This window comes from Macaca mulatta, chromosome 5, assembly GCF_049350105.2.
Source record: "Macaca mulatta isolate MMU2019108-1 chromosome 5, T2T-MMU8v2.0, whole genome shotgun sequence".
Classification (NCBI taxonomy): Eukaryota; Metazoa; Chordata; class Mammalia; order Primates; family Cercopithecidae; genus Macaca; species Macaca mulatta.
In genome coordinates this window covers 80,388,585-80,415,309 of record NC_133410.1, presented here as the reverse complement: position 1 = coordinate 80,415,309, position 26,725 = coordinate 80,388,585, and the positions used below count along the sequence as shown (strand labels likewise).

Here is a 26,725-nt window from a genome sequence, read left to right as displayed (position 1 = left end):
GTATCTCAGTCTTTATCTCAACTGCAGAAAACAGACATTCCCAGAGTGGCCATTTATAGACCTCCCCCCAGGAATGCATTCCTGTCCCAGGGTATTAATATTAATATTCCTTGCTAGGAAAAGAATTTAGTGATATCTTTCATACTTGCATGTCTGTTTATAGGCTCTCTGCAAGAAGAAAAATATGGCTCTTTTTGCCTGACCCTGCAGGCAGTCAGACCTTATGGTTGTCTTCCCTTGTTCCATAAAAATCACTGTTACTCTGTTCTATTTCAAGGTGCACTGATTTCATATTGTCCAAACACACATGTTTTACAATCAATTTGTACACTTAACACAATTATCACAGTGGTCCTGAGGTGATGTACATCCTCAGCTTACGAAGATAACAGGATTAAGAGATTAAAGTAAAGACAGGCATAAGAAATTATAGAAGTATTATTTGGGAACTGACAAATGTCCATATTAATATTAAATCTTCACAATTTATGTTCCTCTGCTGTGGCTCCAGCTGGTCCCTCCGTTTGGGATCCCTGACTTCCCACAACACATCATGATCAAATGGGATTTATTCCAGGGATGCAAGGATGGTTCAGCATATGCAAATTAATCAATGTGATGTGTCATATCAACAGAATGAAGAAAAAAACCCATATGATCATTTCAATTAATGCTGAAAAAGCATTTGATAAAGTTCAACATTCCTTCATGATAAGATACCTCAAAAAACTGTGTATAGAAGGAACATACCTTGACATAATAAAAGCCATATATGACAAACCTACAGCTGGTATCATGCTGGATGGGAAAAAACTGAAAGCCTTTCCTCTAAGGTCTGGAACACTACAAGGATATCCACTTTCACCACTGTTATTCAACATAGTATTAGAAGTCCTTGCTAGAGCAATCAGACTAGAGAAAGAAATAAAGGGCATCCAAAATGGAAAGAAAGAAGTCAAATTATCCTTGTTTACCGATGATATAATCTTATATTTGGAAAAACCCAAAGACTCCACAAAAACTATTAGGACCGATAAACAAATTCAGTAAAATTTCAGGATGCAAAACCAATATACAAATATCAGTAGCATTTCCACATATCAACAGTGAACAATCTGAAAAAGAAATCGAAAAGTAATCTCATTTACAAAGGCCACAAATAAATTTAAATAATTAGGAATTAACTTAACCAAAGAAGTGAAAAATCTCTGCAATGAAAACTATAAAGCACTGATGAAGGAAATTGAAGAAGAAACATAAAAATGGAAAGATATTTCCTATTCATGGACTAGAAGAATCAATATTGTTAGTATGTCCATACTACCAAAAGCAATCTACAGATTCAGTGCAATCTCTATCACAATACCAATCACATTCTTCACAGAAATATAAAAAACAATTCTAAAATTTATATGAAACCACAAAAGACCCAGAATAGCCAAAACTGTCCTGTGCAAAAATAACAAAATTGGAGGAATCACATTACCTGACTTCAAATTATATTGCAGAGCTATAGTAACCAAAATAGCATGGTGCTGGCATAAAAACAGATACACAGACCAATGAAACAGAATAGAGAATCCAGAAACAAATCCATATACCTACAGTGAACTCATTTTCGACAAAGGTGCCAAAAATATATACTGGAGAAAAGGCAATCACTTCAACAAATGGTGCTGAGAAAACTGGATATCCATAGGCAGAAGAATGAAACTTGACCCCTCCTATCTCTCGTCATATGCAAAAATCAAATCAAAATGGATTAAAGACATAAATATAAGACCTACAACTATGAAACCATTACAAGAAAGTACCGTGGCAACTCTCCAGGAACTTGATTTGGGCCAAAATTTCTAGAGTAAAATATCCCACAAGCACAGGCAACCAAAGCAAAAATGGACAAATAGAATTGCATCAAGTTTAAAAGCCTACGCACAGCAAAGGAAACAATCAACAAAGTAAAGAGACAACCTACAGAATGGGAGAAAATATTTGTAAACTACCCATCTGTCAAGGGATTAATAATCAGAATATATGAGGAGCTCGAACAACTTTATAGGAAAAAAATCTAATAATCTGATTTAAAAAGTGGGCAAAAGATCTGAATAGACATTTCCTAAAAGAAGACATACAAACGGCAAACAGGCACATGAAAAGGTGCTCAACGTCATTGATCATCAGAGAAATAAAAATCAAAACTACAATGAGATATCAGCTCACCTCAGGTAAAATGACTTTTATCCAAAAGACAGGCAATAACAAATGCTGACAAAGATGTGGAGGGAAAAAACCCTCATACACTGTTGGTGGGAATGTAAATTAGCACAACCACTATGGAGAACAACTTGGAGGTTCCTCAAAAGACTAAAAATAGAGCTACCAAATGATCTAGCAATCTCACTGTTGGATATACACCCAAAAGAAAGAAAATCAGTATGTCGAAGAAATATCTGCACTCACATGTTTGTTGTAGCACTATTCACAGTATCCAAGATTTGGAAGCAACCTAAATGTCTATCAACAGATAATTGGATAAAGCAAATGTGGTACATATATACAATGGAGAACTATTCAGCCATAAAAAAAAATGAGATTCTGTCATTTGCAACAACATGGATGGAATTGGAGGTCATTATGTCAAGTGAAATAAGTCAGACAGAAAAACAAACTTTGTAGATTCTCACTTATTTGTGGGTGCTAAAAATCAAAACAATTGAACTCATGGAGATAGAAAGTAGATGGATAGTCACCAGAGTCTGAGAAGGGCAACGGGTGGTTGTGGGGTGGTGGAGATGGTTAGTATGTATGAAAAAAAAGATAGTTGGAAAGAATAAGACTTGGTGCTTGGTACTACAACCAGATGACTATAATTAGATAGTTGGAAAAGTATGACTGGATTGTTTGTAACACAAAGAATAAATGCTTGAGGAGATGGATATCCCATTTCCCATGATGTAATTATTGCTTATTGCATGTATAGCAGTATCTCATGTACTTCATAAACATATATACCAACAATTACTCGCAAAAATAAAATTCTTTTTAAAGTTGAGGGAAAAGCTATCTTTGCTATAAAGAGGCAAAGAACCTGGCTGAATTGTGTTCATGTTTTAGCAAAACACTAAAACATAGAAGGTAGAACTTCTACAAAACATAGAAAGTAGATCTTGTGAGCAAATAAATTGAATATTTAACTAAAGCTATTTCTTTTTCTTTTCTTTTTTTCTTGAGATGAAATCTCACTCTGTCATGCAGGCTGGAGTGTAGTGGCACAATCTCAGCTCACTGCAACTTCACCTCCCAGGTTCAAGTGATTCTCCTGCCTCAGCCTTCCAAGTAGCTGAGATTACAAATTTGCATTTTTAGTAGAGAAGGAGTTTCTCCATGTTGGTCAGACTGGTCTCGAACTCCTGACCTTGGGTGATCTGCCTGCCTTGGCCTCCCAAAAGTGCTGGGATTATAGGCGTGAGCCACTGTGCCTGGCCAAAGCTATTTCTTTTTTTTTTTTTTTTTTTTTTTTGAGACAAAGTCTCGCTCTGTTGCCCAGGCTGGAGTACATTTTTGGTGCGATCTCAGCTCACTGCAACCTCCACGGGCAACCTTGAAACCTGCGCCTCCCAGGTTTCAAGCGATTTTCCTGCCTCAGCCTCCGGAGTAGCTGGGATGACAGGCACCCACCACCGTGCCCAGCTAATTTTTGTATCTTTAGTAGAGATGGGGCTTCACCATCTTGGCCAGGCTGGTCTCAAACTCCTGACCTCATGATCCACCCACCTCGGCCTCCCAAAATTCTGGGATTATAGACGTGAGCCACCATGCCCGGCCCCAAAGCTATTTCTAAGAGAAGTGTTGAAAGTGAGGCTTGGCTCCTTCTGACTGCTTATAGTAAAATAACAGAAGAGAAAAATGACTTAAATATGAAATTGTTAGGTTAAAAAGGAAGCAGAACGTAAAGATTTAGAAAATTCTTAGCCTTTCCATATTGCAAAACAAGATAACAGTAAAGGTGTGACCAAGCAACCATTTGCTAATGAAATTTGTATGGATCAGCCATCTCAACAGAAGCCAGGTATGATCCTCTAAGACAATGGAAAAATGACCCCAAACATGATTCCAGAGATTATCAGGGCTGCCCTCCTTGGTTTCAAAAGGCAAGACCATCATTGCATAATCAGCCAGATTGCCTCCACCCAAAATAGTGAGAGCAGGACTGCCAAAAGGCTTGGAGCCCAAGCCCTGCCTGACAGAGCCGCGGGAGCACAACCTCCAACCCAGCAGTTCTTGAAGGCAAGAGTCCCACTGTAGTGGGCCTAGAAGGAGCATCAGGCCAAAAAAGATTTTTCTCAAGCCATAAGATCTCATGGAGTTTGGCTTGTAGTCTGGACTTACATGGGATTTGTTACCCCTTTCTTCTTTGCTATTTCTCCCTTTTGGAATGGATATGTCTATTCTATCCCTGCCCCACCACTGTATTTTGGAAGCATATGGCTTATTTGGTTTCACAGTGTCACGGCTAGAGAGCAATTTGCCTCAAGATGAATCATACTTGAGTCTCACCCATATCTGATTTAGGTGATATTTAGGTGAGACTGTGGGTTTTAAATTTAGGTTGATGCTGGAATGAATCAAGATTTTGAGGACTGTTGGGATGCAATGTCTTTTGCTTGTGAGAAAAACATAAATTTTTGGAGGCAAGGGGTGGCAGGCTATGGATTGAATATGTATCCCCCAAAATTCAAGTGTTGAGATACTAATCTCCAATGTGCTAGCATTAGGAAGTGGGCACTTTGGTAGGTGATAAGGTCATGAGGGCAGAGTCCTTATAAATGGAATTAGTGCTGTTATAAAAGAGACTCTGGATAGCACCCCTACTTCTTCTGTCATGTGAGAACTTAGCAAGAAGACACTGTCTGTGAATCTGGAAGAAGGCCCTTACCAGACACCAAATCTGCTGGCACTTTGATCTAGGAATTCCCAGTCTCCAGAACTGTGAGAAATAAATTTGTTATTACAAGCTACCTAGCCTATGGTAGTTTGTAATAGCAGTTCCAACAGACTAAGGCAAGTGTCTATTAAATTCTTTGTTCATTTTTTAAATGGTTTATCTTTTTATTGTTGAGTTGTAAGAGGTCCTTATCTATTCTGAATACTAGACTGTTACCTGATATGTGGTTTACAAATATTTTTCCAGTTCTTTTAATTGCATTTTCGCTTATTGCTAGTGTCCTTTGAAGCAAAAAAGTTTCTAATTTTGATGAAGTCCAATTGTGCTGAACTGTTTTTAACCACAAAATTTCTTTATGAAAATTTTCATTACGATACAAGTAACTAAAATTAAAATGCAGGGCTTTTTACAATTATTCATTTGACAAATAACTGAATATGGAATCAGCTTACAATTCCTCTGCTGCTACAAAAGTCAAATTTCTTTAATTTGTAAAAGAGACAAATAACTATAAAGTAGGCAAATTAAATATTTAATAGTCAAAAGATACCAAATTAATTTTGTCATGAGGCATTCATAACAAAAGATTTTTTTCTATACAGGTTAGGAAAAAATTGCTTGAAAAGGGATCAAAACAAATACAATCAATTTCTTGCCAACGGTTAGAGGTTAAGGCCATTTCTAGATGTCCTGTTTGTAGAATTTCTATATTCTTAAATTAGTTCTGGAATCTACCTCTGGACTAAATGCTAATATTATTAATTCACAGAACATGTTTGCTTGCCATCATTTCTTAAGATGTGAAGTTACACAAATATATTTCCCCTGCAGCATTTCAAAACATACTCAACCATTAAAAGGAAATAAATTTTGAAGACATCTGTGCCAATATGTATGATATATTTGCTGCTTCTGCAGAGAGCTACAAAAGACAGAACTTTGCTTTGGTAATAATAATAAAATATGTTGACTTCCAAGCATTGTATAGTTTTGCAATGGAAAACAAGCTGGAGAAACTTTTGAAGGTTTGCCAGAAACTACGGTGTCTGGGTGGCAAGTGGGATTTCACTAGTCCCGAGGGACATTGCAAAACTGTCTTCCCAACCATCTGTTGCCTGTTGCTTGTATCTGCAGTTCTACTGGACTCTAGTCAAAAAGAGGATGACAACTGATAACTATTTTGGCAACAGAACAGAACAAAAAATTAGAAACCCAAAACAAATATCTCACAAACAGTTGGGCTTTCTATTATATTCAAATCATACATGACCACATTTTTAGAAAATACCAAAGGAGATAGAATGGAAAAGGAAAGGTAACCAGGAGGGGACACCTCTTCTGGAAGAAACTTGTCTATTAATACTTGTTCAGGCCGGGCGCGGTGGCTCAAGCCTGTAATCCCAGCACTTTGGGAGGCCGAGACGGGTGGATCACGAGGTCAGGAGATCGAGACCATCCTGGTGAACATGGTGAAACCCCGTCTCTACTAAAAAATACAAAAAACTAGCCGGGCGAGGTGGCGGCGCCTGTAGTCCCAGCTACTCGGGAGGCTGAGGCAGGAGAATGGCGGGAACCCGGGAGGCGGAGCTTGCAGTGAGCTGAGATCCGGCCACTGCAACTCCAGCCCGGGAGACAGAGCGAGACTCCGTCTCAAAAAAAAAAAAAAAAAAAAAAAATACTTGTTCATATGACAGAAAAGTTTCTTCAGGGCAGAGATTGTATTCTTAGAATGTCAGTGTTGGCTAAATGAATATGTGTAGAGAGAGTACAAGAAAGGATCATAAGATCCAGATAGGAAAGAAATGAGCTTGAAAATATCCACAGTATGTGACTTGGAATAAGGAAAGAATACTGAGCATAGCAGTGGTATTCTCAAGTGGAATCTTTAGTAACCATTCACTTATTCAACAAATATTTGTGAAACTACAATGGGTACCATCTTAGACACTAGGGATGCAGCTATAAACAAAACAGACCAGATCCCTGCCCTCATGGAGCTTACAATTAAAAGCTAATAATTATGGAGCACAGAAGTGTGCTAAGCACTGTGTTCAGAGCTTCATATATATATTCTCTTCTTTGATCTTCACACCAACCCTATGGGATAAGCACTATCATCATTCCTATTTTACAGAGGAGACAATTGAAGTTTACATAAAGGGACTTGTTTAGGTCCAAGAATTGATGACAAATGTAGGTCTGCCTAACCACTGAAACTCTAATCTTCACCACTGCACAACTCCCCTCACAGATTCATCATATGACTCTAAGATCATACTTCCATATTAATAACTGCTATGCCATGTTGTTTATTTCTGGATGGCAATTATGCAAATGGGTGTTATACCATTTCATACTATGTTATACTATTATAGTAATTCACAGATGAGAGAAAAATCTTCCAGATTGGTAAAGTTTAAATCCATGGGCTCAAGTAAGGAAATTTTTTGTCTCTGAAGATTGCTGAAAGAGGAGACAGTGAGGAGATACAAAGTTAAAAGAGATGCACACTGCAGAAAGGAATAATGCTATGAGTTTTTCTAAGATGGAAGAGAGCTGTCTTCCACTAGAGATAAAGAATTAACTCTCAGCACCCAGGCAAAAGATGAAAATAGGTTAAAAAAAAAAAAAAAAGAACTCTGGCAACTCTGTGCTAGGATGGTGTGTAAGTCTTAAAGTAAATATTAATGAGATTCAGAATATTAAAAAACTAAGAACATCATTTGAGTATACATTGTCTCTGATCAGATTTTCCAGTAATTCAGAATCTAGAAAATAGCATATAAAATATTAATATGACCCTCCAGGGATATCTACATAAATCTTATTGCCAAATAAGTAGTTATGACTTATTATTCCATAAAATGCCAATTTAGCTCAACTTTCAACTGTTCCAATTCAGAACACCTAAAGTCTCTCCAGAGTCCTGTAGATACAACTTTCATAGAAACTGCTTAGGTGACCTGTGATATAACACAGGCAGACATGAAGATTGCTGGGAGAAGAGATGCACTCTGAAAAATAGGGCTATGGACTCTGGTCCTTTTACATTCATTTTAGCAATGTTACATCTTCACTATTAGACACTCTAGATCATGCTCACTTCCCACTTACAATAATTTATAGCTTGTCCTTTAAAAATAATTTTATTAATTTATATACTGCTGGAATATCAAAACTCTTAAAAGATTCAATTACTAAACACTTAAAGAAACATAAATCTTTCAGAGTCAATATCAGTATCACTGTGAGTTTTTAGGCAGATGTGACAGAAAAGAAGATGTCAAAATTACAACAGGATGTTATACATGCAAAATAATCTCATTAAATCAAAGCTATATTAGAAGTTGTCATATGACATATTGTGCAAATTACAGTGCATATTTGTGCTTCATTTCATTCAATAAATATTTTTAGAATACAATAGGCCAAGCATTGTGCTAGAAGCATATAAACAGGACAAAATGACACAGTCTAAGCTTTTGATAGATTTACATTATAATTTGCCTGATAAAACATGTCATATGACACATAACAGGTCATATTTTTTAACATCTCGTAGGAAAAATATTTTAAGGTCTAAAAGAGGAAATAACCTCAAAATTGTTAGTTGAAACGTAAAATGGTATAGCCACTCTGAAAAACAGTTTAGCAATTTCTTTAAAAAATAAACACACACTTACCATACAAACCAGCAATTACACTCTCATGCATTTAACTCAGAGAAGTAAAAATTTACAACTCCACAAAAACTTGTACATGAATATTCATAGTAGGTTTATTTTTAAAGCCCCCAAACTGGAAACAACCTACATGTTCAATAATAGACAAATGATTAAACAAACTGTGGTATATATATACCATGGAATACTACTCAACAATATAAAGGAACTGATTGATATATGATATAAAAAGAACTATGGATACATGAAACAACCTTGATAGATCTCAAGGGTATTTAAGGGGAAAAATGCCAACCTCAAAAGGTCACTTAATGTATGATTCCATTTATATAACAATCTTGAAATGGCAAAATTATTAAGACAGAAAACAGATTAATGGTTTCCATGAGGTAGGTAGGGATGATAAAAATACAGTATGTCAGATGGTAATAAGCGTTATCAAAAAAATAAAACAGTCTAAAAAAATAAAACAGAGGGCCCAATTGGGGAAGGAGATTATTGCTATTTTACATAGGTTGGTGAGAAAGGCTGCTCTGAAGGAGGTATAAGAGTGAGCCAAGTGGATATCTGAAGCAGAGAGGACAGAAGAGTAAGCTCCGTGGCTGGAGTGTGCACAGTGCATTTCAGAGGGCTCAGTGTGGCTTAATGAGGGAGAATAGAGGAGCAGGAGATACTGTTAAAACATTGGGAAAAAGAGGAGAGTTGATCATAAGTGGTCTTCTAGGCAACTGTATGGATTTTGACTTTTTTGCTGACTGACCTAGGGAAGTCGCTGAAAAGTTTGCAGCACAGGGTTTATACCAGTGCCCAAAACAGTGACTGCAAATAGTAGGTGTTCAGCAAATAGTTGTTCAAAGGATGGCATGTTTTGGCTTATATTTTTAAAAAAGGATCACCGTGGCTGCTGAAAGAAGAATAAAATGTGTTAAGGCAGGAGTCTGAAGAAACAGTATTGATGTGAGAGCAAATCAGTACAATTTCCATTAAGAGCAATTTGGCAATAATTTGGCAATATCTGTCAAAATTATCAATATGTATAACTTTTGATTCAGGAATTCTACTTCTATGAATACATCCTACAGATATAATCACACATGTGCGAAATAATGTATCTGGAAGGCTTCTGTGTAATAGCAATAGATTTTAAACAACTTCAATGGCCACTGAGAGATGAGTTAGAGAAACTATAGAACACCCTTACAATAGAATACCATGCAACCATAAAAATTTAATAGAAAGTTCTTTACATGCTGATATAAAACAGTCTCCAAGATTATATTAAATGCAAAACCAAGGCAGATTCCAGTGCTATGATTTGTATTTTAAAAGGTAATAGGAAAAAATATGTATTTGTGTGTGTGTGGATATGTATATCTTTGTAGGAGCACTCAAGAAACAGTAGCATCAGTCATCTCCAGGAAGAATAGCAGGGTGAAGGGGCTAGGGATGAGTTGGGGCCAGGATGGAGGGAAAACATTTCACTGTATGTAATTTTGAAACTTTTGGATTTTGAACTATGTGACTAAAAAATGAATAACATTGAAATTTTCTTTAATATTTTAAAAATAGATTATTTATATACCTTAGTTAGGAAGGGGGAAAGAAACATGAGACTCAAAGTTACAAAGATGTAGGTTTAAGACCACTTCCAGCATTAGTAGGGGTATAACATTAGAAAAGCCACATAACCTTTTGAGCCTCAGTTTCTTAACTGGTGAATGGAATTGTTGTAGAGTAGGCTAACTCTTAATCAAAGTTCATCTTTCCACTGTGCATCACATTCCATCCTTTCTCCTCTACTCAATTATGTGGCTCATATTAGTTCGCTACAGATGCCATAACAAACATCACAGATAGGTGCCCTAAACAACAGAAATTTATTTCCTTACAATTCTGGAGTCTAGAAGTCCGAGATCAAGGTATCAACAGGGGTGTTTTTCTAAGTCTCTGTCTCCTTGGCCTGTAGGTGGCCATGTGTCTCCCCATGATCTTTCCTCTGTGTATATCTGTGCCCTTATCTCATAAGGATGGTAATGAGACACCAATCTCATTGAATTATGGCCCACCTAATGACCTCATGTAGCCATCATTAACCTCCTTAATGACCCTATCTCCAAATACAGTTCCATTTTGAGGTACTGGGGGTTAGGACTTCAACATATGACATCAGGAGGATCACAATTCAGCCCATAACAAAGTATCGGCAACTCTGCTCTTTTTTCCCAATGTCATCAATTTCTTTAATCTCTGTTGGACCATTTTCATCAGCGTACAAATTTGCTTTTATTTCTTTTATCTTAAAAAAAAAAAAAAATCTCTGACTCTACTTCTCCCTTCAGCAACCATCCTATTTTCTGGGTCTCCTTTACAACGTAAGTATTCCAAAGAGTTGTCCATATTCACTGTCTCAAATTCCTCTTTTATTCTCTTACACTCACTCCAACAAAGCTTTTGCCCCTTCACTCCACTGAAGCTGCTATTGCATTTGTCACCAGTAAACTCTATGTCACAAATACAGTGGTCAAAACTCAGTCGTCATCTTAACTTGTCCTATTAGCATTATTGATACACTTTTACTTGGCTTTAAAGACACATATTCTATTAGTTTTCCTCCTAATTCATTGGTTGCTCTTTCTCAATTTCCATTTCTGGGTTCTTTCTTCTTCCCCTCTATGGAACACCAGTTCTTGATCTTGTTTCCTTCTCTACCTATACTCAATCCCTTAGTGATATCATTGTCTCATAGCTTTGAATAGTGTCTACATTCCAATAGCTCTTGCATTTTTGCCTTTGATGTTCAATAGATGTGTTAAATTCAGCATGCCCCAAAGTGAACTTATGTTCTTCCCTTAAAAACTGGCTCACACATAGCCTCCCCTATTCCAGCTGACTTTAACTCCAATCCCTCTAGCTGCTGAAGTCAAGTAATCTTTGACACCGTTTTTTTCCTTATATCTCACATCTAATCCTCCAGAGAATCCCTAGGCATAATCTGCTACATATATATACACACACACACACACATATGCATGTGTGTATGTGTATATATATATACACATGCATATGTGTGTGTGTATATATGAGTGTGTGTATATATATATACATACACACATACATATATACATACATATTCTGATCTCTTTTTACCTCCTTCACCACTACCATCCTGGTTCAAGCTTTCATCACCTCTCACTTAGATTACTCTAAAAGCCTCCTAACAGGCGTCCATGCTCCCAGTCTTGCTCCCTTCTTCAGTATCTTCTTGATAGGATAGACAGTGTGATCCTTTAAAAATGTATGATAGATCATTTCACTCCTCTGCTGAACACACTCCAATGGCTCTACATTTCATTCAGGGTTAAAACCTAAGTGCTTAAAATACCCTAAGACTCTTCAGGACCTACTACTACATTTTCCTCTCTTGCTCATTTTGTTCTTTAAACATTCCAGACTCACTCCTCCTTTAGAGACTGCTCTAACTCTTCCCTCTCTCTGGAAAGCTCTTCCCCCAGATAGCCACTTGGTTATCTCCTCACTACTTTAGGATCAATGAGCCTCTTCCCTGACATCTCTATTTAATACTTCTTACATGCACATGTGTGTGCACATACATACACACACTCTATCTGACTCCCTTAACGACTGTATGGTTACTTACACACACACACACACACACACGTGCATGCACGCATGCACACAATCTGACTCACTTAACCACTATATGATTATTTTTTTTTCAGTCTCATCGACTCCCTTAAACTACTGTAATATTACTTGTTTCCATAGACCTAGTCTTCTAACATACTCTATCATTCATCTAGCTTTGTATGTACCTATCTATCAATCATGTGTACTATTTATTGGCTGTCTCCTCCAGCTAAACTGTAAGCTCTGTAAGGGAAATGAATCATTGTCTGCTTTGTTCACTGGTATATGTCAAACACTCAGAACAGTGTCTGGCACTCAGTAAGTATTCAAAAACTATTTGTTAAGTGAATGAATACAAGCACCAGTACTATTGTTTCTATCACTTCTACCACCACCATTCGTATTAGAAATATACAAACAGTAAACAGTTACAAGTCTTCACCAGTTTTCCAAATCACTAACGACATCTATAAGACTACTTCTACAATCTCCTTTTATCACATGAGGTCACAAAATTTCACAAGCAGAGAGTTGAAAGAGAAAAGAGTAAGTTATCATTACATTCCTTTTAACTTGTGCCCACCAAACGCACAATTATCAGCCCATTTCCTCATTAAGTATCTTCTAATTGGTAGTAATCTTTTCAGGGCATCTTAGTCTACCTTGTGTTGTTATGAAGGAATATCTGAGGCTGGGAAATTCATCAAGAAAAGAGGTTTATTTTGCTCATGGTTCTGCAGGTTGTACAAGATGCATGGCGCCAGCATCTGCTTGGCTTCTGGTGAGGGCCTCATGCTGCTTCCACTCATGGTGGAAGGTGAAGGGGAGCCAGTGTGTGCAGAGATCACATTGTGAGAGAGGAAGCAAGAGAGTCTGAGGAGAGGTGTCGGCCTGTTTTTAACAAGCAGCTCTAGAAGGACCTATTAGAGCAAGTACTTACTGCCCTTACCCACTTAGGGAGGGCATTAGTCTTATTCATGAGGTATCTGCCCTCATGCCTCAAACAAACACCTTCCATTAGGGACCACTTTCAACACTGGGGATCAAATTTCATCATGAGGTTTGGAGGGGTCAAACATCCAAACCATAGCAGAGGGTTTTTGTCCTTAATTTTTTAAAGATTATTTATGGGTAAGAGGTATGTGAAAGTTTATAAAATACTGGAAAAGACACTGAATTGAACCTCATTCCAGTTCAGTGGACATGGAAAATATGAAGGAAAAACTGATTTAGAATTCTCATAAATACCAATAAATAATGGTATAAGCAAACTAAAAGGAAATCAGAACAGACATCAGGAAACTGATGAAGAAACAATAATAATAATAGCACTCTGTTGCTTATCATGTTAGTAATCTTAGCCTTCACTTCTGCTAATTGTTACTCATGTGTTAGTTAAGAGCTCAGGAATTAAATTGCCAATATTTACTACCTGGTTGAACTTGGGCAACTTGCCTCAGTTCCCCCATCTCTTCAATGTAGGATAATAATAGCAACTACTTACTAGGGCTTCTAAGAAGAATAAATACCTTGTTTATAATAGTGTCTGGCACCTGGTGATGGTCCTGAGGACATTAATCAGAAGTACCATCATAGTTATGAAATGCTAAATAAATTATACAAACAAAAAATAAATGTGTACACATACATGTGTGCATATGTGAATGAAGGGATAGAAATGGTTTCATAATGTGATTATTTAATTAGCCATAAGAACCACTTCCTATTCATGCTAGCTAGCAAAATTACATTACCTTTATTAAATTAGGTGTTGAAAGGTCACTAGGACTATATTACAAATTCTTATTATTAAAAAGTTGCTTTTATAACTATTCCAACAAAGCATATTGTGAGAATAAAATCTAGATGAGGAAAGAATGAACAGACACATAAGGCTCCCTATGGAATCAGCCCAAACCCAGTAAGTGTTCAAGATTATAGAAACTGAATTTCTGGCTTTACTTCAGCATTATTCTGTGTCCTGAAAATTTGCTTTCTTTTTAAGTATTTTTCAGTATCTCTTTTGTAGTGAATATAAGATATAACCAATGCTACAAGTAAATTGTAAAAAATGGTTTGCAAGTTTTCATTAAAATCTCATGACTATGTAAATACTCAGAACTTTTGCATAAATAATCACCACTACCCCTGAACGATGTTTTCAAATGAATCATGCAAATCCACAGCTGAGAGATTAAGTGTAAAAAAGACAGATATCCACCTCTGGCACAACTTCAAATGCGTCGATGGAGACAGAAAAATGTCAAACACAAAGATTACATGAAGGACTGCAGCTCGCATGGACAGGGAAGAAACTACCAATACTTTCTGTATGGTAAAATATTTAACACACTCCAGCTTTCATGCACTTTAAAGAGGACTGTCCTGTAGAAAGTCAGGACTAGTGGCTTTATGGATCTGCAACGGGGACTCCTATGCTGTTAACAAACCTAGTCAAAGAGCTGTACTTCCAAATGCTGATGTACTGCTAAGGAGATTGGGGCTTCTCTCTGGTCTTATTCCTCTTTTTGACTCTTTGACTCTCTTTGATTCAAAGAGCAACTCAGAGTTTTCAGAATGATATTCTCGTTTGATAATAGTTGATCTTTTAAATTCTAGATAGTGAAGGGTTCCAGTAGATTCTAGTTAACAGTACATGTGTGAAGTTTAAAATGTATCTACTGATATAGAGGAAATTACTCATGGAAGAAATATCTTTGAGGCATAACACACAGTCTGGCTGTACTGAGATAGTTGTTTCAAATGGAAAATAATGCAGTAGGTAGTGCTTTTAATCAGAACTTTAAAAACCACTGGGTGAAGTTAAAAGATATAATGGTAGAGAAAAACCTCATTTGCAACAACAATGGAAAAAAGAGATAATACTTGGAAATAAACTCCAAATGTTTCAAACTATAGGAGCAAAACTTTAATAAAACACTCTTGCAAAACACAAATGTAGACTTGAACAAATGGAAAGACATTCCTGGTTCTTGATTAGGATGTCTCAACATCATCAAAAGATGTTTGTACTCACTAAGTCAATCTATAAATTTTGTGACATCCCAATAAAAAAAGCCAATAAGCTTTTTCTCCCCTGGGAAATAAACAAATGAACTTTACTACACATGAATTTTCACATGAAACAATAGCCAAACCAGAATATCAAGAAAAACAATGAAAAGAAAGAGTTGTAAGGAGATGACAGCCACATCAGATATTAAAACATACCACAAAATCTGCATAAGTAAAATGGTGTGGTCCTGGAACATGAATACACATGTAAATCAATGAAACAGAACAGCAAGTCCAGCAAAAGACCTGACCATAGGTGGAAATCATTCTAGTATATGATACAGACGGAACTCAAAATGCTGGGGCAGCAAAGAACATTTTAATAAATGCTGTTGGGACAATTGGAAAGCCATTTCCAAAAGATAAATTTTGATCCATTCCTCATGTCATCCATAAGCACTAACTTCAAATAGATCAGATTTTTAATAAGTAAAAGTATACAATTAATTTTTGATGGATAAATTCCTCTATAATTCCTCTATAATCTGGGTGTAGAAAAGACCTTCTATGACTAAAAATCTAGATGCAATTTTTAAATATTGACATATTTGACTAAAAAAAATTGAATGGCAAAAACACCATAAGCAAAATGATAGGACAAATAAATTAGAAGAAAATATTTGCAAATAATATAAAGAACTAATATTCATAATTTATAAAGAACTTTTAAAAGTTGATGAAAGGAGACCAAAAGTACTCTAGAAAATGGGCAAAAGACATGAATAGAAAATGCAAAAGATATAAAATTACATTAAAATATGATAATATGTTCAATTTTACTTAAAAGGAAAATTCATATTAAAATTATATTGAAAACAATTTCTCATCCATCAGTTTGACAAAAAAGGACAAAAGCTGTTGGTGAGGCTGAAGGAAAACAGGCCAATTTTTATACATGATTTTCAGGAAGGCAAAAGGGTGTAGATCTTATGTAGGGGAATTTCACAATGTCTAACAAAAATATAGGAACCGGCTTGAAGGAGCTCTTACTTGACAAAGGTAAAATGATAGGGTACCCAAATTAATTGATTACAATTCATTGAATTAAGAATCCATGAGTCTATACTGATAATAAATAAATACATACATACATAGGCAGACAGCTGGGGAGAAGGAAAGGCTCTTCCTTCTAGTAAAATGTCAACTGATGAGTGCAGGGAGTAATGGAATTGAAAATCACCCTTTACAACCATCACTGTAAGATTGTTTGAGGCAAGAATCAATGGGGAAAGGTTTGATGAGGAGCAGGATATTTGTATGGTCTCAAAGAAAATGACCATACATTGCTTATTTCTTGCAAGGAAGAACATAATAACTATATTGTAAGTCAATGTCTTGACTGGGTGATCAAAATTAACATAACTGAAGGGAGATGATTAGCAAAGCACTCTGGATATAATACCCCAAGAAGGCTACAACCTCACTTATGTAGTATTATGGGTGAGTAGGGGTTGGGAGTATGAACTGAATCTAAACAAATAAATGGATGGAGAATTATGGGAGCCAAGTTTTTCACTGTTGGTGTGGAAGTGTGCAGATAAACAAGGACATAAGGCTATAATCCATCTATTCATGCAGAATGCTCCACCTGGTAATGGATTAGAGTTGGAGACATTAGTATAAACAAATGTTTAGCTTAATCTGGATATAGAATGTTTCATAAAAATATTTATAGATATCTATATTTTCATGGTTTATATATATATAATATATAAATATATATGTTTTCTTGCTCTGTCAACTAAGAGGATGTAGAAGGACAATGACATTCCAGTAGCAATGAGCATATCTAGTACCAGATCTTGATTTTCAATATCCTCCAGTGAAAGGAAGCAGGGTTCCCTGAAGAAATAGCTGATTCTAGGACTAAAGTAGGAAATATACAAGATGAGTCTGGGTCTTGTAGTTCCACAAAGTAAGGAAGTAAAAAAACCAAAACCAAACAAACAAAAAAGGCACAGCGTAGGGGATGGGAGAAAAGAAAAAAAAAAAAATCCCATAAGGGCTGACAACACAGATGCCACTGAAAGAGCTCACAATGGCCAAAGCTAGAACAATATGAGCAAAAAAAAAAAAAAGACATATTGGATTATAAGCCAAAATACAAAATAAGTATGTGTCAGTCCATACTGATATAAATAAATAATTGATTAAGTAAATAAAGGGAGAAGAGAAAAATATCTTGTGCAGAAGAATTCCTAATAATTCTGCCGAGGTTTTATATATGTTAGGTATGTATATTACCTTCAAGGAGGTGAAGCATAACTCCTTATTTATTAAGTGTGGGCTACTTCCTGAAGAGTTCAGTATGGAAGCGGGCGTAGCGGGGAAGAGTAATTGTACAGTAGAGAAACCTGAAAAATGCTTCTTTAGCCAGGTGATAAAGGTCAACATCATGTCAATGGTATATACTCTTGATACGATCTAATGAAAATGACACTTTACCTCTGCAGTCTTCCTCCCCAAAATTTATACCACCAATCTAATAATGAGAAAAACATCAGACTCATCCCAGCTAAGAGCATACAAAATGTTAAATAGTGTTCCTCAATACTGTCACGGTCACCAAAAATAAGGAAAGTCTAAGAAACTGCCATAGCCAAGAGAAGCCATGATGAGTGAATGTAATATGGGATCCTGGATGGAATCCTGGAACAATATAAGGATATTAGGTAGAAACTAAGGAAATCTTTAAAAAGTCCACACTTTAGTTAATAATACTTTATTGTTACTTGTAAATGTACCATACTAACGTAAGATGTAAATAATAAGAAAAACTGGATACAGGGTATATGGAAACTCTGTATTAGCTTTGAATTATTCTGTACTTTTAAAACCATTCTAAAACAAAAAAAGTTTATTTAAACCAAAAACAAAATCCATGTCAGCTGAACAGCATGTGCTAATCATTGCTGCACAATATCATCACAAACCACAGATGACCTGACATTTCCTCACAGTTCAATTCTCCACGGCTCATGGGGTCATATCGCACAGCCTAATTAAGAGATTTTGTAGTAAAAAAAGAATTAGAGAGTAGCTGGCAAGATAGCTGAATAGGAACAGCTCCCATCTGCAGGTCCCAGTGAGATCAATGCAAAAGGAAGGTGATTTTTGCATTTCCAACTAAGGTACCCGGCTCATGTCACTGGGACTGGTCAGACAGTGGGTGCAGCTCACAAAGGGTGAGCTGAAGCAGAGTGGGGCGTCGCTTCACCCCAGCAGTGCAAGAGGTCAGGGAACTCCCTCTCCTAGCCAAAGGAAGCCATGAGGGACTGTGCCGTGAGGCATGGTGCACTCCGGTCCAGATACTATGCTTTTCCCACATTCTTCACAACCTGAAGACCAGGAGATTCCCTCTGGTGCCTATGCCACCAGTGCCCTGGGTTTGAAGCACAAAACTGGGTGGCTGTTTGGGCAGACACTGAGTTAGCTGCATACCCCAGTGGCACCTGGAATGCCAGCAAGACAGAGTCGTTCACTCCCCTGGAAAGTGAGCTGAAGCTAGTGAGCCAAGTGGTCTAGCTCAGTGGATCCCACGCCCATGGAGCCCAGCAAGCTAAGATCCACTGACTTGAAATTCTTGCTGCCAGCATAGCAGTCTGAAGTCAACCTGGGATGCTCGGGTTTGGTGGGGGGAGGGGCGGCCACCATTTCTAAGGCTTGAAGAGGTGGTTTTCCCCTAACAGTGTAAACAAAGCTGCTGGGAAGTTCAAACAAGGTGGCACCCACCACAGCTCCGCGAAGCCACTGTAATCAGATTGCATCTCTAGATTTCCTCCTCTCTGGGCATGGCATGTCTGAAAGAAAGGCAGCAGCCCCAGTCAGGGGCTTATAGACAGTGCACCTAGGGGAAGCAGCGGCTGTGGACGCAGCTTCAGCAGACTTAAATGTCCCTGCCGGCAGGCTCTGAAGAGAGCAGCAGATGTCCCAGCCAGTGCTTGTGCTCTGCTAAGGGACAAACTGCCTCCTTAATTGGGTCCCGGACCCCCCACCTCCCGCCTCCTGACTGGGAGATACCTCTCAGCAGAGGTCGACAGACACCTCATACAGGAGAGCTCTGGCTGGCATCTGGCTGGTGCCCCTCTGGGACGAAGCTTCTAGAGGAAGGAACAGGCAGCAATATTTGCTGTTCTGCAGCCTGCACTGGTGACACCTAGTCAAACAGGGTCTGGAGTGGACCTCTAGCAAACACCAGCAGACCTGCAGCAGAGGGGCCTGACTGGTAGAAGGAAAACAAACAAACAGAAAGGAATAGCATCAACATCAACAAAAAGGATGTCCACACAAAAACCCCATCTGAAGGTCACCAACATCAAAGACCAAAGGTAGATAAATCCATGAAGATGAGGAAAAAACAGCACAAACAGGCTGAAAATTCCAAAAACTAGGACACCTCTTCACCTCTAAAGAGTCAGAACTGCTTGCCAGCAAGGGAACAAAAATGGACGGAGAATGAGTTTGACGAATTGACAGAAGCTGGCTTCAGAAGGTGAGTAATAAGAAACTCCTCTGAGCTAAAGGAGCATGTTCTAACCCAATGCAAGGAACCTAAGAACCTTGAAAAAAGGTTAGAGGAATTGCTAACTAGAATAACTAGTTTAGAATGAACATAAATGACCTGATAGAGCTGAAAAACACAGCACGAGAACTTCGTGAAGCATACACAAGTATCAATAGCCAAACTGATCAAGTGGAAGAAAGGATATCAGAGATTGAAGATCAACTTAATGAAATAAACAGTGAAGACAAGATTAGAGAGAAGAGAATGAAAAGAAATAAACAAAGCCTCCAAGGAATACAGGACTATGTGCAAAGACCAAACCTACATTTGATTGGTGTACCTGAAAGTGATGGAGAGAATGGAACCAAGTTGGAAAACATTCTTCAGAATACAAGCCAGAGAAGAGAGTGGGGGCCAATATTCAACATTCTTAAAGAAAAGAATTTTCAACCCAGAGTTTCATATTCAGCCAAACTAAGCTTTATAAGCAAAGGAGAAATAAAATCCTTTACAGACAAGCAAATGCTGAGAGATTTTGTCACCACCAGGCCTGCCTTACAAGAGCTCCTGAAGTAAGCACTAAACATGGAAAGGAAAAACTGGTACCATCCACTGCAAAAACATACCAAATTGTAAATACCATTGACACTATGAAGAAATTGCATCAAGTAACGGGCAAAATAACCAGCTAGCATCAATAATGACAGGATTAAATTCCCACATAACCATATTAACCTTAAAACATAAATGGGCTAAATGCCCCAATTAAAAGACACAGACTAGCAAATTGGATAAAGAGTCAAGACCCATCGGTGTGCTGTATTCAGGAGATCCATCTCATGTGCAAAGATACTCATAGGCTCAAAATAAAGAGATGGAGGAATATTTACTAAGCAAATGGAAAGCAAAAAAAAAAGCAAGGTTTGCAATCCTAGCCCTTGATTAAACAGACTTTAAACCAACAAAAATCAAAAAAGAAAAGAAAGGCATTACATAATGGTAAAGGGATCAATGAAATAAGAAGAGTTAACTATCCTAAATATATATGCACCCAATACAGAAGCACCCAGATTCATAAAACAAGTTCTTAGAGACTTACAAAGAGACTTAGATGCCCACACAATAATAGTGGGAGACTTTAATACCCCACTGTCAATATTACATAGATGAATGAGACAGAAAATTAACTAGAATATTCAGGTCTTGAACTCAGTTCTGGACCAAGTGGACCTAATAGATATCTACAGAACTCTCCATCCCAAATCAACAGAATACACATTCTTCACAGCACCGCGTCGCACTTATTCTAAAATTGACCACATAATTGGAAGTAAAATATTCCTCAGCAAATGCAAAAGAATGGAAATCATAACAAACAGTCTTTCAGACCACAGTGCAATCAAACTAGAACTCAGGATTAAGAAACTCACTCAAAACCACACAATTATATGGAAGCTGAACAACCTGCTCCTGAATGACTACTGGGTAAATTATGAAATTAAGGCAGAAATAAATAAGTTACTTGAAACCAATGAGAACAAAGACACAATGTACCAGAATCAATGGGACACAACTAAAGCAGTGTTTAGAGTGAAATTTATAACACTATATGCCCACAGGAGAAAGTGGGAAAGATCTAAAATCGACATCCTAACATCACCATTAAAAGAACTAAAGAAGCAAGAGCAAACAAATTCAAAAGCTAAAAGAAGACAAGAAATAACTAAGATTAGAGCAGAAGTGAAGGAGATATAGTACATGAAAAACCCTTCAAAAAAATCAATGAATCCAGGAGATGGTTTTTTAAAAAGATTAACAAAATAGATAGGTGACTAGCCAGACAAATAAAGAAGAGAGAAGAATCAAATAGACACAATAAAAATGATAAAGGGAATATCACCACTGATCCCACAGAAATACAAACTACCATCAGAGAATACTATAAACACCTCTATGCAAATAAACTAGAAAATCTAGAAGAAATGGATAAATTCCTGGACACATACACCCTCCCAAGACTAAATCAGGAAGAAGGTGAATCCCTGAATAGACCAATAACAAGTTCTGAAATTGAGGCAGTAATTAATAGCCTACCAAACAAAAAAAGCCCAGGACAAGAAGGATTCACAGCCGAATTCTATCAGATACAAAGAGGAGCTGGTACCAGTCCTTCTGAAATTATTCCAAACAACAGAAAAGAGGGACTCCCCTCTAACTCACTTGATGAGGTCAGCATCATCCTGATACCAAAACCTGGCAGAGACACAAGAAAAAAAGAAAATTTCAGGCCAATATCCCTGATGTACATTGATGAGAAAATCCTCAATAAAACACTGACAAAGCAAATCCAGCAGCATATTGAAAAGCTATATGATCAAGCCATGATCAAGTTGGCTTCATACCTGGGATGCAAGGTTGGTTCAATATATGCAAAGCAATAAATGTAATCCATCACATAAACAGAACCAATGACAAAAACCACAATTCAACACCCCTTCATGCTAAAAACTCTCCATAAACTAGGTAACAATGGAACGTATCTCAAAATAATAAGAGCTATTTATGACAAACCCACAGCCAATATCATACTGAATGGCCAAAAACTGGAAGCATTCCCTTTGAAAACTGGCACAAGACAGGGATGCCTTCTCTCACCACTCCTATTCAACATAGTGGTGGAAGTTCTGGCCAGGGCAATCAGGCAAGAGAAATAGATAAATAGGAAGAGAGGAAGTCAAATTGTCCCTGTTTGCAGATGTCATGATTGTATATTTAGAAAACCCCATTGTCTCAGCCCAAAATCTCCTTAAGCTGATAAGGAACTTCAGCAAAGTCTCAGGATATAAAATCAATGTGCAAAAATCACAAGCATTCCTATACAACATAATAAGACAAACAGAGAACCAAATCATGAGTGAACTCCCATTCACAACTGCTACAAAGAGAATAAAATACCTAGGAATCCAACTCACAAAGGATGTGAAGGACCTCTTCAAGGAGAACTACAAACCACTGCTCAAGGAAGTAAGAGAGGACACAAACAAATGGGAAAACATTCCATGCTTATGAATAGGAAGAATCAATATCGCGAAAATGGCCATACTGTCCAAAGTAATTTATAGCTTCAATGCTATACCCATCAAGCTATCAATGACTTTCTTCACAGATTTAGAAAAAAATACTGTAAATCTCACATGGAACCATAAAAGAGCCTGTACAGCCAAGACAATCCTAAGCAAAGAAAAACAAATTTGGAGGCATCACGCTACCTGACTTCAAACTATACTACAAGGCTACAGTAACCAAAACAGCAAGGTACAGGTACCAAAACAGATATATAGACCAATGGAACAGAACAGAACAGAGGCCTCAGAAATAATGCCACACATTTACAACCATCTGATCTTTAACAAATCTGACAAAAACAAGCATTGGGGAAAGAATTCCATATTTAATAAATGGTGTTGGGAAAACTGGCTAGCCATGTGTAGAAAACTGAAACTGGATTCCTTCCTTACACCTTATACAAAAATTAACTCAAGATGGATTAAAAAATTAAATGTAAGACCTAACACCATAAAAACCCTAGAGGAAAACCTAGGCAATAGTATTCAGGACATAGGCACGGGCAAAGACTTCATGACTAAAACACAAAAAGCAATGGCAACAAAAGCCAAAATTGACAAATGGGATCTAATTAAACTAAAGAGCTTCTGCAAAGCAAAAGAAACTATCAACAGAGTGAACAAGCAACGTACAGAATGGGAGAGAATTTTTGCAATCTGTCCATCTGACAAAGGGCTAATATCCAGAATCTACAAGGAACTTAAACAAATTTACAAGAAAAAACCCCATCAAAAAGTGGGCAAAGGATATGAACGAACACTTCTCAAAAGAAGACATTTATGCAGCCAACAAACACATGAAAAAAAAAAAACTCATCACCACTGGTCGTTAGAGAAATACAAATCAAAACCACAATGAGATACCATCTCATGCCAGTTAGAATGGCTATCATTAAAAAGTCAGGAAACAACAGATGCTGGTGAGGATGTGGAGAAATAGGAAAGCTTTTTGTTGGTGGGAATGTAAATTAGTTCATCCATTGTGGAAGACAGTGTGGCAATTCCTCATGGATCTAGAACCAGAAATACCATTTGGTCTAGCAATCCCATTACTGGGTATACACCCAAAGGATTAGAAATCATTCTATGATAAAGACACATGCACATGTATGTTTACTGCAGCACTATTCACAATAGCAAAGACTTGGAACCAACCCAAATGCTCATCAATGATAGACTGGATAAAGAAAATGTGGCACATATACACCATGGAATACTATGCAGCCATAAAAAAGGATGAATTCATGTCTTTTGCAGGGTCATGGATGAAGCTGGAAACCATCATTCTCAGAAAACTAACGCAGGAACAGAAAAACACCGCATGTTCTCACTCATAAGTGGGAGCTGAACAATGAGAACACATGGACACAGGGAGGGGCACATCATACACTTGGGCCTATTGGGGGGTAGGGGACTAGGGGAGGGATAGCATTAGGAGAAATACATAATGTAGATGACGGGTTGATGGGTGCAGCAAACCACCATGGCACATGTATACCTATGTAACAAACCTGCACATTCTGCACATGTATCCCAGAACTTAAAGTATAATAATAAAAAAAAAGAAGAATTAGAATGAAATGCTAGTAATAAGACATACTGTTATAGAACTTTCTGGTACATATAATTTCACTTATTTCAATGTCATAACTTTGTTTTGAATTATTCTGCTTTATATTTATCTTCAAGTCGGTCATCTTTCAAGCAAAACGTTGTGAAGCTTTGGTAAAAATTAGAACAAACCAGAGCCTAAATATTACTTGATTAGGAAAGCTACTCTGGATCACATATTCCTGGAAACTAAGACAGTCTCTGGACATATACTTGAGGACTGAAAGGGCAATTAATTGCGTAAGCTGAATTTTTGCATTTCTTCTTCCCAAAGCCCACAGCAACATTGCTAATTTTACCATTTAACATTTTTCATATTTGAATATACTGAGTTTCTGATTGTATTATCTGAAAATTTTATTACTAACTATATCTCAAGAGCACTTGTGATTTATAGTTTATGCTGAAATATCAATGCTATACAAAGCTTAAGATAAAACATCATTCATTCTTCTATTAGTGAGTGTATTAGGGAGTAAGTGCATGCTTGGCACCATGATAAATAAATGCATTTGGAAACAGTGAAAGTAGTATGAAGAATGAGTTATTCATCCTCAAGGAGGACAGACTGCAAAGAGGAGCAGGAATTAGTCAAAGATAAATGTGCTTAAAACAACAACAACAAATGAAGATCATTTAGGACTGATAGACAAGTGGTGAGAAGTTTCACGGACCTGTGGATACAGAGCTAGCCCTGGAATTTTTATGTCAATAGATGGAATGGAAGAGAGTTTTACAGGACTTTGTAGTCCACATATTGAATCACTCTGCTACATTGCTTGAAATAAATGTCACTCAAATGAAGCTTGACCAAATGAATGTCTGAAGGAAATCAAAGGGAAAAGAGAATGAAAGGTGGAGTTTTTTGAGGAAGGAATCAGGATAAACTAAGACACCTTAACTAAATCTAAACATCTGATATTACAAAATACTCTAGCCTTAATGCATAAATTAATGCTTTAATTTAAATGAAAGCATTTACATACAATTTTGAACTTTGACTTTAACACCTCACCAATATAAACTCAACTGGAATTTATTGTGTAGCTGGTATGGCTCTAAGGTGAGCAGAGAACAGTAAGTCATGACGTCTGCCATCAAAGGGTCTATCTGCAAGATGCATTTGCACCAAGTAGAAGCCCTAAAATTTTGCCTCCTTTCTCCATTACAGGACATAAAATAATGCTTCTCAAAACATTTGACTGAAGTAGTGTGACATGGTAGTTAAGAGCACAGGTTTTAGAACCAGGCTCAGGTTTGAATCACTGGTTTGCCACTCAATAGCTGAGCTCTATTATTTCTCCAAGCCCTACTTTCCTCACTGAGAAAATGGGGATAATAATAATACATTCCTCAAAGGATCTTGGAGGATTATCCCACCAATCTCGAAACCCTGTTTCTCCAGTCTACCCACTTCTCTCAACTGTTGCTGCCTAAATCAAGCCTCCATCTTCTCCAGCCTACATTAGGACAGTGGCTTCCTCACTGGCTTTTCCTTATGCATTCCCCACTCCTATTCCCACCCCATCTGTTCTCCACACTAGCCATAGGATCCCAGATAAAATATAAATCTTATCATGATTCCCTCTTAAAATCTCTTACTGGCTTCTCATAGCTCTTAGGATGAATACTAGATCCTTAAATTGGCATACAAGGCCTTGAGTTACTCTGTTTACTCTTGCACGTTAGTCACATTTTGTGATTCCATCTACTCTCCACCCCAATCCCTTTCCCTTTTGCATCAGAATTCAACTCAGATATTGCCTCCTAAGGAACTCCTTCCTGACCTCAAGACCAGACTGGCAGATCTTAGTGCCACTCCTCAAACATTTCTGGTTTTCTTCTTTCAGGCACACGATAGGACTGCACTTTTCCTAGCCCCTGTAAGTTAGGAGAGACCATAACCCTTACTTTGGCCAGTGAAATATGAGCAGAAGCTACTGTGTTACTTCTTTTCCTGTCCTGAAAATGGCCATGTGCTTGTTAGTGGCGGCTCTGGCTGTGTCCTGGAGTAAGGGGGACAAAAATACAGATGGAGAACAGAACTCTCAGCCAACTTCTCACAGACATGTAGCATAAGCAAGAAATACGTTTTCATTGTTTTAAGCCACTGAAACGTCGAGGTTGTTATTTC

General features: G+C 37.4%; 1 protein-coding gene across 6 annotated transcripts in view; it reads right to left on the bottom strand.

Annotated features, from left to right (window-relative positions):
- Window positions 1-26,725, bottom strand: part of SCFD2 (sec1 family domain containing 2) — a 498,290-nt gene that overhangs the window by 218,656 nt on the left and 252,909 nt on the right. For 3 of the 6 annotated variants that reach the window (XM_078001950.1, XM_078001951.1, XM_078001952.1), the window contains exon 6: window positions 22,076-22,108. The exons of the other annotated variants lie outside the window; for them this stretch is intronic. In XM_078001950.1, the coding sequence (XP_077858076.1) occupies window positions 22,076-22,108 (33 nt within the window). The remainder of the gene's footprint in view (window positions 1-22,075; window positions 22,109-26,725) is intronic. 6 annotated transcript variants of the gene reach the window in all.